This window comes from Amphiprion ocellaris, chromosome 8 (genome assembly GCF_022539595.1).
Source record: "Amphiprion ocellaris isolate individual 3 ecotype Okinawa chromosome 8, ASM2253959v1, whole genome shotgun sequence".
Classification (NCBI taxonomy): Eukaryota; Metazoa; Chordata; class Actinopteri; family Pomacentridae; genus Amphiprion; species Amphiprion ocellaris.
In genome coordinates, this window is record NC_072773.1 from 24,282,926 (window position 1) to 24,295,478 (window position 12,553).

The following is a 12,553-nucleotide window of genomic DNA, read 5'->3' on the forward strand; positions in this document are numbered from 1 at the left end:
GTCCTATTGTCATTCTTAATCCACACTGAGCGAGTCAGACACTGATCCTGCCTCACTGATAAGGACGCTACTAGGATCTGCTAAAAATTCCAGTGCTGACTAGTTGCCAGGCGTGGTCAGTCACACGCCTAACCCTGGCTGGCCTCTCAAACCGTCTCCTGGTGTGTTGCCATGGTGACAGACACTGAGTCACATACAACCCCTCTCTACACACACATTTCCTCAGGGCAGCCTGGATGTGATTGGCCATTCATACTACCCTTTATTATGAAAGTTTATACAGACTGACGTTGTTTGAATAATGTCTTCATCTTGTCATCTTGTCGACAAGTTCGCAGAGCAGGAAATGTGCTGTCAGTCATGCTCGTTCTCTCCGAAAACTCAAGGCTCGGATCCTTCTGGAATTTGTGGTGAACTTTGGTTTGGTTCCCACACTTTAACTGAAGGACAAATCTAAAACAATTGTGTCAACTCTGCTAAAATAATCTAACTAAAACATTTATTAACAAACAGAAGCTTCTAGGCTTGTTGTCCATCATACACTAGTTTAGACTGATGATAAGTCCAGAGAATAGCTCAAAATACAGATTTTTTTTCAGGGGAGAAAGAAAAAACCTGCCAGTTGCCAAAAAAAATCAAGCTTCTCTGGTGTCAAAAAGCACAGTGAAAATTGAGTCCTGGAGAGGCCGATCAAGGTAGACCAATTTAAGTTGGCTGGAATCACAGACAAATTACTTCTTCCACTTTAGGCGCTTATCCTTTACTGCTCTTAGCTTCTGTATGGTCTCTACTTCATATATATTGGCTCAGTGAAACTCTGGACGCCCGTTTTGTGAAGAATTAATTCATATTCATTATTCTGACTCCCAGATGATTTGCTGAGGTGTGGGAGTCCAGATGTTTATGAATATGAATTGCGAATTGATCACATCTTTTCCTGGCAGGGACAATTATTGTTGGTCATTTCAGCTTCCTGGTACCCTTTCAGAGTTTTCAATTGTTACCAGGCTTGTTTGAAAGAGCTGTTCTTTACAGAACTTAACTCAAATTCTCAAATTTTAAGTAGTAAGGTGGTGATTATCTCATTGTGTGAACAGCATAATATGAGAGTTTTTTTAATTTATTTTTTTACTTTGCTGTTGTTGAAAAAATGTTTCATATTTTTAAATTATGTGTTTTGCATAACAGACGGAGAAGCTGGAGTGTGACTTTGGAACAGAGCAGCGATATGAGGTCACTTGGCTGAACAGCTCGACTGTCAAGTGCAGTGGAGTGACAGTAAGTATAGGTGATGACCTACCAGAAATAACTAGTGGGTCAATTTGCCAAGTCTGAATAAAGATCAGCTAAGCTCTCGCACATTTAGTGTGCATTTACTGCTCCAGTGTGCTCATTATTGTCAGGTTTGAACCTTATTTGTAACATGTTTGTGATGCAATTATTTTAAACCCTTATTTATGAGTTGGTAAAGAACCCGTCATTATCTCGAGCAACAGGAAGTGTTGCAGACATATCAACACAGAGGAAACGCCAAAGACAATGTGTTTTACTGATATCATCTTCCTGTCTGTCTGTTTAGCTGTTCACAAATCAGAGGAGTCAGATTTACCACCTCAACCTGAGGAGAAGAGTTTTCCTTGGTGGACAGACGGAGGATGTATTTGTTGACAGCCCTCAGCCAATGAAAGGTAAGATATAAAACCTGTGACTGTGTAGACGTGCAAAAAAAAAATACATAAAAAGAAATGGATGAAAATTACAGCTCTCTGCTAAGCTTCAGCTGTTTGCTCAGCTCTCCTGTATTTGCAGTATAATTAAAGCACTGCTACAACAAGAACAAAACCCTGAAATAGCTGCCACTGTTGCTCCCAGAATGCATTTCACCTGTGCACAGGTGTTTTCTGATGAGATCAGTGGATTTGATTACACCTGTAGAAAAATAAAGAATCACTTACAGGGACAAACGGTGTTGGACTCCCTTTCACTTGTAATAATAGCAGTTTGTGTCTTACAACACATAATTTGCCAACAACTGATATTTTACCTTGATGCTATATTCTGCTGCTGCCTAATTACACATGATGATTATAGAACATAGGGAGCTGCTGCGATTTTAAGGTGTTATAAAATGACTCTTACCAGCATTGTCCACATGGAATGTTGCAAATACAATCTGGGCTCCATGACGACAGTGAGATGATGAAAGGTGGTGTGTGTTGTTGAACTTGGCATGTTGCGTAGAGTGCAGCTACGAGCCAGTCTTTGCCTGTCCCAGTCCCAGATGTGCTGCTCACAATCCATGTGTCTACCATGTGAACAACAGCCCTGGGCCGCTGCCACTCTCACACACACACACACACACACACACACACACACACACACACACACACACACACACACACACACACACACACACACACACACACACCCTGCGCTGTTAACGGACAAGACGTTCACTTCATAACATGCGGAGTCATCAAATTTTAAAATGACACGCACTTTATCACACACATACAGGCACGTACACACCGTAGTATGCACACAATCACTTGCACAGATGCGCATGCAGTGATACAAATGGGACTTCTCACTGGGAGGCACATTGGAACATGAACATAATCATCTGTTTTCTCTGGCTTTGTTCTCCTCTACTTCACAAGCTCTTTGTTTTTTTTTCTTCTCCGGGTTTATTTTTATTGCCATGAATATATCATCCTGCAAATGCTCGTGCTTATTTAGAGCATGCAGCCCATATGGTTCATATGGGCTATAAAATAAAATACCTTAAGGAGTGTACCTTAAGTTGACCAGACGAGGCAAATACGGTTCAGCATGGCTTTTTGTAGAGTAATCGCCTCTTTGTCTCTCCCTATAGTGGAGGTGTACAACTGTGGAGTGGGTAGTTCTGACTGTTCCCAGTGCTGGGGCCGGGAGGAGCAGGGACACCTCTGTGGCTGGTGTGAAAACAGCTGTAGGCCACGGGATGACTGTCAGCCAATCAGGGATCAGTGTCCCGCCCCTGAGATCCACAAGGTAAGATCACAGCTCAAACATCAATGACTGTAGCCTATAAATGCTTGCATTCATCCTCCCACAGCCCCCCCGCCCCCTTCCTGTCATCTCCATTTTCAAACCATAAAACAGCGAACCATGTGGCCAGTCACATGGTGTGATACCCCCATGGCCTGTCTGTACAGTGTCATCTGCTGAAGGATTGTTTGGGTCGTCTTATTAAAGCATTTCGCTCCATAATAACATTAACACTCTCTTAGCCACAATCCTCAGGAGACGAGTCGATCTGCAATCAGTCAGGAGGCCCTGGGAACACCTTCTGCCCTGTGTGGCTACAGCCTATGTGTGTAAACTATGGGGACTGGGGTAGGAAAGCTATATGTGTAGGACTCTTCATGTAGTAAACCGCAGAAACTAAAAGAAACAAACAAGAACCATGAGGGATTCTAGATCTGTGACCACAGCAAGAGCAAAACCGCGCTAGTAAAGGAAATTAAGGAGTGTTTATCTTACGCAGGATCTGACTGCGGTCGCGTCATCGTAATTACTGGCAGGGCCTTTCTTTGAATGGTTTATGGAACTCATTTGCATGATCATGTTCATTTGTTTGCCCAACTGTAATGGGAACGTGGTTAGAGTCATCCTCCAAGCCTTTTTCTGCCGCTACCAAACGTTCTATCAGCACAGCCACGGTAGGCGGTCATGGGAAGCATGGCTCACATGAGACTCAGTCGGCCTGAACTTCCTGTAGATAAAACCTGGTCTGCCCAGGAGAATAAGCAAGCAGAACAAAGCAGGCGGACACACACTCGCTCTCGCATACACACACATAAGCCCACAATCTGTCACACAAATAGGCCATATTGAAGCATTCACGATTATCCTTCATTCTTTGTAGCTGTCAGCATACTGTGACTAACAGGATGCTCTGCGAGAGTCGAACTTATGTGGACTTCTTACGTGACTGAAGTTAGCTGGGCTGAGATGCCGTATGCGTGGGTAGACCATTGTTGCAATACTCTCTCTCTCTCCCTCATACACACCCCCACCAGCTTTCTCAGGAGAGCGTGTTGCAGAGAGGATACTGGGGCTGTGATTCGGTGGGGTGTGTGATGCAATACTTTGTGTTTTCCCAGGGAATCCACAGGGGTTATAGCGCAAGTATTCCAGCTTACAGAGGAAAAGATCCACTCTCCCTAAATGTTCACATGCTCTCATGCTGCAGCAGCTCTTTGTTATATACTCCCAGTGACAGCATGCAGCTAAGATAATGAAACGTGTTTTTCTTCACTCTGCTTTGTCACTTACAATCCCTATCCCAAGATACTAGCACCAAAATATCAATATTATGGAGGTGGATTCCATTATTCCCTAAACTTTGCCACTTACTACCTAATTGTGAAAAATGCTTCCTATTCAACACATTGACGTAAGACAATGGAGACATTTATTATCTCCACAGCCTCTTTATACTCGTGCTATGTGTGGGCTAGTCCACTGTTTTAAAAAAGGGACACTGATTAGAGGTACTCCAGCATCCAAAACAGGAACTGCCTAACATAGTTTATCCACAACATGAAAAGAAAAAGAACAGAGGGACCTGGGCGAGACATAAATAGTTTGGGAGAGAGGATGGAGAGCAAGCTGGACACAGAAAGGGTGGAGAAGGGTACACTAGAGTGAGAGGCTTTTTCCTGTTTTTGTCCTCATGTCCTCCTTGATTAGTGTGATGCAGAGGAACTGGAGTGAGGAGAGGAGGATGAAAGCCTCAAAAAAATCTATTCACAAACAAAAAAAAAATAGCATAAACATATGGATTTTATCAGTTAGGTAGTTTTTCTGGTGCATGTTACATATCTGCATGCGTTTGCATAGCTACGTTTGGAGCAGGGTTGATTTGAATACAAAAATGTGGAATAATTTAGTCCTCAAATGCATTTAATAGCTCCAACATTCCTTGTGGAGGTTTTTGCAGAGACACATTCGCACCCTGTGATCTCCCTGGAGGCCTGGTAGAGTTTGTGCTGCAAATCAAGACTCACAGACTTGTAAGAGGTGTAAATGAATAGCATGCGAGCTGATGTTGATGTCATTGCCCAATGGCACCATAGAGACACGCTAGGTGCTATAAGAAGCACGGTGACAATAAATAACTGCTTACTTCTCGTTGCTTTTCCTGTGTTTACCTGACATGCTGCAGTGTGTCTGTGTTCACATCCACACACACATTTGTGCATTGCACACACATGAAAGGATGCAGCCATGTGTTTGTGTTAAAGGAAGTATATGCTGTATATGTGGTACAAGTAGGCACAGAACGATCACACTATATGTCCAAAAGCTCAACATAACCCACAAAAACATCTGCATCATTTCCTGTGGTGTAGATCTCACAGAAATACACGAAGTAATGGGTCGGTTTCCAACAGTTTGTTTTCACACAGTATTAAAAGTAATACATTCTTTCTTTTCTTAACCGCCTCCCCTTTTAGCTGGGAAATATATGGTTTATTTATCTGCGCTGTCACTCTTGTGGGTTTCAAATTATCTGAATGCAGAGCCAAACCTTGTCCTCTCACCTAGACCAAACAGAAGTGCTGTTTTCATTCTTCAGCTACAATTTCTGATAGAGTCGGAGCCAGGCTAATAACACAGAGGGGTCACAGTGACCTCGGCTAAACCAGAGGGTCATTCAGAGAGGCAGGCGCACTGCTGGGCAAGCTATGCTACAGTGGCAAGATGATGCTAGATTGCTTCTGTCTGGCCGCGGAAGATGCTGTCTCTAAAGTTGTGTTTTCATGGTGATTGGAGAGGTGACGGTGCTCTCCCTTCTTTCTGCGGCTTCTGAATGGAAAGTTAAGAGACTGGGGCTGAAATGATGCATGAGAGTATGCCTCTGAACAACAGCAGAAATTGGACTAAGGAATTTGACAGAGCCGACACAGGAAAACAGATGAAAGGGAATAGCGCTGCGCATTAATTCCCCTGTTGAGGCTTTGCTCTCTCACCACCACCATCAGCATTCACTTTCCTCTCGACACTCAGTTCCCTAAATTGCCTCCCCACTCATCCACCTTTCTGCTGTGCTCTCCACCTCGCCTCTCCAGCCCGCACTTTCTCACTCTGTCTGTCTCTTGTGGGATGTGAAGGGGGCTCTTAAGCTGCTCTTTATTTGCATGTGCTGTAGAGGATTAGGGGCTGAAGAGTCTCAGACTGGCACAGTTAAGAGTCTGCTTTGTGTGTGTATATACCTAAACCTTGTGTCTATTCAATTAGATCTCAGTCTTCAGCAGAAGAACACTTACACAGGCCCTTATCTCTGTGTGTGCCACACTCCACGTCTGCATCAGACAGCACCTCTATTCTCTATATTCTCTGTCATGTTCATTATCGCCCGTCATTAGGGGAGCGTTTTTAGGGAGGTAATCTACTTATGAGTGCTAATTTATTGTGCATATTATGGCACTTTTGCAAGCTTTTCTTTGTCTCTGCTCATTACTTCACTCTGTCTTTGTCAGATCTCCCCCCTGAGGGGTCCAGTGAAAGGAGGCACTCTGCTGACAGTACAGGGCAGGAACCTGGGCCGGAGGGCTGGAGCAGTGAAGGTCTATATAGGAGATGTGCCGTGCACCCTTCAGCCTGAGCGCTACACTGTCTCCACAGAGTAAGCATTACAACACACAACTGACATATGATTCACAAATTTGCAGTGTTTGCCCGCTGTTCCCTGAGCGTTTTCTCAAGCATGGGGCGTGCTGAGACATTTTTATTCTTTTATTTCCAGTACTGTGCACTTATTTAATTACATTTTACTCTATCGACATTGTCAAAATGACAAGATTGCAGAAATAGGCCCTTTTGCTGTGCATCATCATGTTTTTTTCATTTATATCCCTGTCAAACTATGCAATAATGTTGCAGCTAGGACTTATGAGATGATAGCCAACAATTACTTGTTGTCATGGTAACCTGATATGCTTTCAGGCAGGTGAGTGTTCAGGTGCATGACAGGCAGAAATAGACACACACACACAGAACAAGTGATGGAAAGATAGAAATCCTGACACGTACATCTCAGATGTGAACACTGCGTGTGTTAAAACTCTGTCAAATCAGACAGTACAGTGAGAGCTGTCTACTTTTAATGGATAGCAGAGGCTGGCTCTCCCACACTGGAAAACTTTATCAGCTGGGAACATTGTGAAAAAAGCCAAGAGGTGCCATGCTTTAAACATTTTTTAGGAACTACTACAACATTTTATATACCTCTAATAAAGGTGATGTAGTATAATTAAAGGGAAACTCATGTTTACAGGTGGATATGTGTCATAAAACATAAAAGCTATACATCTGTTTGTGGCTCCAGAGGGAGCTGTGGGAAATCTGATGAACTGATTAATAAAAACACTGGTTGGAGCTGAAGACTATGAGTCTGAAAAAGCAGGAAATCTTGGGGTTTGGAGTCACTTTATTAAAGCTTTGTAGATCGCTCCTCATCTCTGCTTGAGTCTGGGGGTCTCAAGGCTACGCTAACTACTTCTAACACCCGATTCTACGACTAAATTGTTACTGGTTGACTCGTATTGTAGATAATTTGGGCATTTGTTTTTTGTTTTTAATACAGAGGGATGCATAGAATTAAAAAAGCACTGCATCTTCCGTTCTGCTGCACCAATTTTGGTTATTTTCTTAAAGGTTGCATAATCTGCTTCATTTCAGCAAATTAATGAAAGTCTCACATATCTCTAGAGAGTGTCTTTCAAACTATCGGCTTAAAATACTGCAGAAATGGTATATTTTACCATGACTGTATACCCTGTGGTTTCAGCCTCGTTCTAAGCAAGCTGTTTCACTGTCTGAAGCTCTGAAAACCACGAAGCTGTTGTAGTCCATGCGCCCTTCAGGAAGAACACTCCAGGGCTCCAGAATAACTTTGTCAGTGGTGGCACCGGTGCAACCAACTTTCTCATAGGATTGCACTTCCCACCTGGTCACAGGCGAAACACATAACTTGCTGAACATTTTCCTATGGATAGACACAATATACCAGTGTTCCTAAACATCCCACATAGCAGGCTGAGCAGCTGTTGCTTGGTAGCTGCGGTGCTCAGACAGGTGTGTGACCAAAAATGACCATGCGAAGAGTTAAACTAGAGCGTTCTAATGTCAGATTTGTCCAAGATTTGAGTGATTTTTTTTTCTACATGCGCTATTTTCTAATAGCGGAAAAAACAGAGCATGTAGGTGCACTCCACATTTCATGAGAATACCACATTTTTTAATGTAAATACCACAGTACACCAAAGTTATATAGAAGTACTACTTTCCATCACTGTGGTCAACTCAGTTGCTGTCTGTACAGTTAGAGTGACACCAGTACAGCTTAATGATCATCATGACCTCACGCCAGTGCAACCACTTCAATTTTTAACTGGCATAATTTCCAAAAAGGTAACAAATGCAACGATTTTGGCCGCAGTCTGTAGTCCTGGACTCTCTCTGTGTCTGTGATTGACAGCGCAGAGCAGAACGATTGACGGCACAACAGCTGACACAAATGTCAGTGAGTATGTCAGACCAGGGCTTCGCTTTAAGCGATCATTTACATGGAAATAGAGCTCATTTCACAGCACAGCCGTTATATATTTTTTTTTTATATCATGTGTACAGTGAGTTTGTTAGACACTGTTGTGGTTATAAAATCAGGAATTTAGAGTTGCAGAGCCGCAGATTAGAAATGGCTCTGAAGTGGCTGCCACTTAACATGCAGTCTTAATGGGTTTCAGTCAATATTTCATACTCGTTCCATTGTCTGACAGCAGAAGCTGAAAAATGAAAATGACTTTATTGGAATTTTGATTGTTTTAAAATGCAGTGTATGTGCGCACAGAGAGCAGGAGAGAAGTAAACAGATGTTATCACCAGCTGAGCAATGTGAACACACAGTAACCCAGCCATATTGGTCTTAAAGTTTCCACCCTCTTTGCTAAATCTGTGGACTATCAACAGATTAGCAGCAGCATATTAATATGTGAGAAGTGCAATTGTTATATTATGGTCCTGTCAAAAGGTAACGTCCTTCATCCCAGTGCAACTCACTGTCAACTAAATTGCAACCAAAATGAAAGCAGGCTTTTACTAACAAAAAAAGCAAAGTAAAATTGACCATTAAAAGCCACTCGTGGCCAAATTATGCTTCATAGTTTGAAATTATCTTTTTTTTGTTTTTAAAGAATCCCCAGATGAAGCAGGTATTAAACCTGCTCTCACAAATCACCATCACCTGTAGTTAATGTCTGCCTCGTATGGTTCCACCAATCTTGAGATTAGAATACCAAAACGCCCATGTAGAGCTTAGTTTTCATGTATTCACGAAGCTAATTCTCACAAATATTATTATGCAGCACATTTCTCATTTTAAATGACTCCATCTCCATCCCTCCGAAGCTCAGGGACCATCACACTGTCACCATGGAGACAGCAGGACCCTACTTTGACACCGGCATAACAGAGCTGAGTGGAAGTCAGTAACTCTACAATTACATCCAAACTTCCATTCAGTATTTGCAATGTTGCTTGAATGGAACTGTTTATCTGGTCTTGCTCTACTGAAGCCAATCATTATATTAAGACCATTTCTAAGGTGACCTGTGGGTCTTACCTGTCACTCCAGCTCCCTGACACGTTTCCTCCAAACCACACATGTTGAAAACAGCGAATCACATTTCACTCCAGGGGTGATCTCATCTCAGGTCGTCATTCCTCATTGGCTTTCGAGGCCGGTTGTTGTGACAGTGGAGCGCATCCTCATTTTTGGAGGTGGCACTGACAAATCATAACACGTCATTGCATCTGACATTGTCAGCACGTTTGACTAGCACAAACACATCTAGATTTTTCTACTTCTATATCTGGGGGGACCTTCAGTGATTTTGAGTCATTTAATCTCATCTTAATTTGAGCCTAATTTAGAGGAGTCTGAATCTGTTCATACCACACCCATAAAGCCTCGTGACGATTCAAAAACTCCATAAAATAAAGTAGTTTTACAAAAAATACCCTCATTTGCAAGATTTACATTTAAACTGCCTCTTGCAAAAATACGTCCAGACATAGACACACACACACACGTCGGCGTACACACACCTGCGCATGTGACCTCATTTACCAGGAGTGTTGAGACAGGTGTCTGCTCGTGTGCTGAAAAGTGAAAGTTCACATCTGTGTGCCAAAAGGAAAATGTGCAGCACTGGAGAGACGATGCTCCTCTCACTCGGTGTCAACATCTTAATTAATGGCACAGTCAGTCTCGGCACACCTCATTTACTGGAGTACTTCTCTGGATATTTGGCTCAGATCCTCCACGCTGCCCTCTCTATCATTTGCATACGAGCCCTCGGTGCCCTTCGCCCTGTCCATTTAGCAGAACCCAGAAACCACTCACATCCAGGCGTCATACAGAGCTGATTGTTGATGATCCTCATCAGCCACTCGAGGGAAATGATCGCAGACATCTCAGCACAGCCCAAATATTGTCCTCTGAAACCCATAATATCTCTGCAGTGGGGCGGTGCAGGAATGTGGAGCAGGGGTCAGTCCAAGGCTCTGTCTGCTCCTGCTGGGAGTCTGTCTGTCTTTTTGACTGCCATCACACTCAGCTCACACACGCCAGCATATCTGTAGGTCTTGCAAAAGTCTCCTTTTGTGTTTTTGCATCTGATTGCGAGCTGCTGGGAGATGTCACACACCAACTGTGTAATTTAGATGTGGAAATGTTGCGACATAAATTGGGCATGTAAGAGGCTGTGGAGTGTGGAGCCGTTTTTTTGTAGCGTTTTAGTCGACACCATCAGACCAGAGCTGGTGCTGTCGCAACTTCCAACTTCACTAGCTGTAAGTTAAAAATAGTTAGAAATTATTGAAACTATGCCATGAAGAATTATTGTTATATCTTGATAAATAATGAATTGTGTTAAGTATTTTCTGACTCTAGCTTCTTTAATGTTAGAATTTTCAGTGTTTCATCATTGTAAAGTAATATATTTTAGCTTTGAACAGCTGGATGGACAAAATAATGTAAAATATTTCGAGGCGACGTTTCATTGTGTTTTTCCATCATAGTTTCATACTTTGACTGGTAATATCATTAAACAGGTCTTCAGTAGCATTCTGTATTGTATTTAAAGCTTCCTGAATAGTCTTTATAACTCGGTGAACCCTGCATTAACCCTGACACACACCCGGCTTGTATTTATACTTCATTTTAACTTAATCACAGCTTCTATCTGCTGGTAAGCCTTTGTCTATACTTTTCAAGAAATAACATATTTCAGTTTGTCTTTATCTCAGACTAATCCTCAACAGTATGGTTCAATAGCAGACTTCACACAATGTGACATTTTGTTTTGATAATAGTTTAATTCTCAGCCTGAAGCAAACCTGCAGGTTCAGACTGATTCCGGCTCCTGTTTCTTTTATTTCCCTCAGGCCTGAACCTGTGAATAGTCATGTTTCATTCTGTTTGCCCTCTTTTTTCTTTCTTCTCTAAATTAGAGCATGTGAAATGAAGCATTTTCTTCAAACAGGTGCGTGTCTGCCCTTGTGCCACGTAACTGACAGGAGTGTAATTTGAGTGGAACGACATTCTGTACCTGATGCTGCTGTAATTAATGAGCAGGAATGTAGACCCTGCTATAAACAGATGGCTGATACTGCAGCTTATTTTAGAATATATTTTAATAGCTATTCAGTCTTATGAGCAAAAATTTGCGGTTTAATTGGGCCCCATCAAAAGCTGCAGGGTTTAGAAGTACATTTCAATTTGAATAGGAAAAGGTCGGATTTTTTAAAAACACACTGGGATACAACAACTTTCCTCGTGGTCTCCTCCCTGACAGCTTGACCCCAGCCAAGCCTAGATCTGTCCAGCCCAGCCTCATCTTACTGTATGTCCTGCCAGGTCCTCCTACACAAAGCAAAGCTTCTCCGCTTATGTAAATACCCCACGATTCCTCTGTCAATCATCCGATCACTAGCTGAGAATATATAACCACTGTAGCAGCAGGCACCTGACTAAACAAACCGACAGGGTGTCAAGCTGGAAGGGGATCATGTGAAGCGATAAAGGTTGTGTTACCCCCATAGTACGTTTATCCCCATGAGGTCCGAGAACAGTAGGTCCCTGTGCCTCGACACACCACCGTGTCATTAATATGAGACGTCCCTGTAGAGCGCGCTCTGATGACACAGGGTTTAATCACAGCCAGGAGGCGAGAGAACAAGCCTTAGCAGCCCCTTAATCTCCTCTGTGGTTAAACACATCTGGTCTGAGGAGCTTTGACCTTTACATCTCTTAATATCTGATATCTCAAGGCTTTATTTGATTCCATATGCAAATGCAATAGGGACTGATGAATTACTTCATAACCAGCATTCTCCAAGATTAATTTTGTGTCTTCGTGTGTTTATATTACTTTCCCTCGCTTACAATTTGAGTTGAGCAACTTCTTTTTATAAAGAAGTTTATTAAATTTAAATCACA

At 42.5% G+C, this 12,553-nt stretch overlaps 1 protein-coding gene across 1 annotated transcript in view; it reads left to right on the top strand.

Moving 5' to 3' along the window:
* plxnd1 (plexin D1) overlaps window positions 1-12,553 on the top strand; it is a 69,591-nt gene that overhangs the window by 27,169 nt on the left and 29,869 nt on the right. The window contains exons 10-13 of the mRNA XM_023273126.3: window positions 1,189-1,278; window positions 1,580-1,688; window positions 2,876-3,033; window positions 6,531-6,676. Coding sequence (XP_023128894.2) covers window positions 1,189-1,278; window positions 1,580-1,688; window positions 2,876-3,033; window positions 6,531-6,676 — 503 coding nt within the window. The remainder of the gene's footprint in view (window positions 1-1,188; window positions 1,279-1,579; window positions 1,689-2,875; window positions 3,034-6,530; window positions 6,677-12,553) is intronic.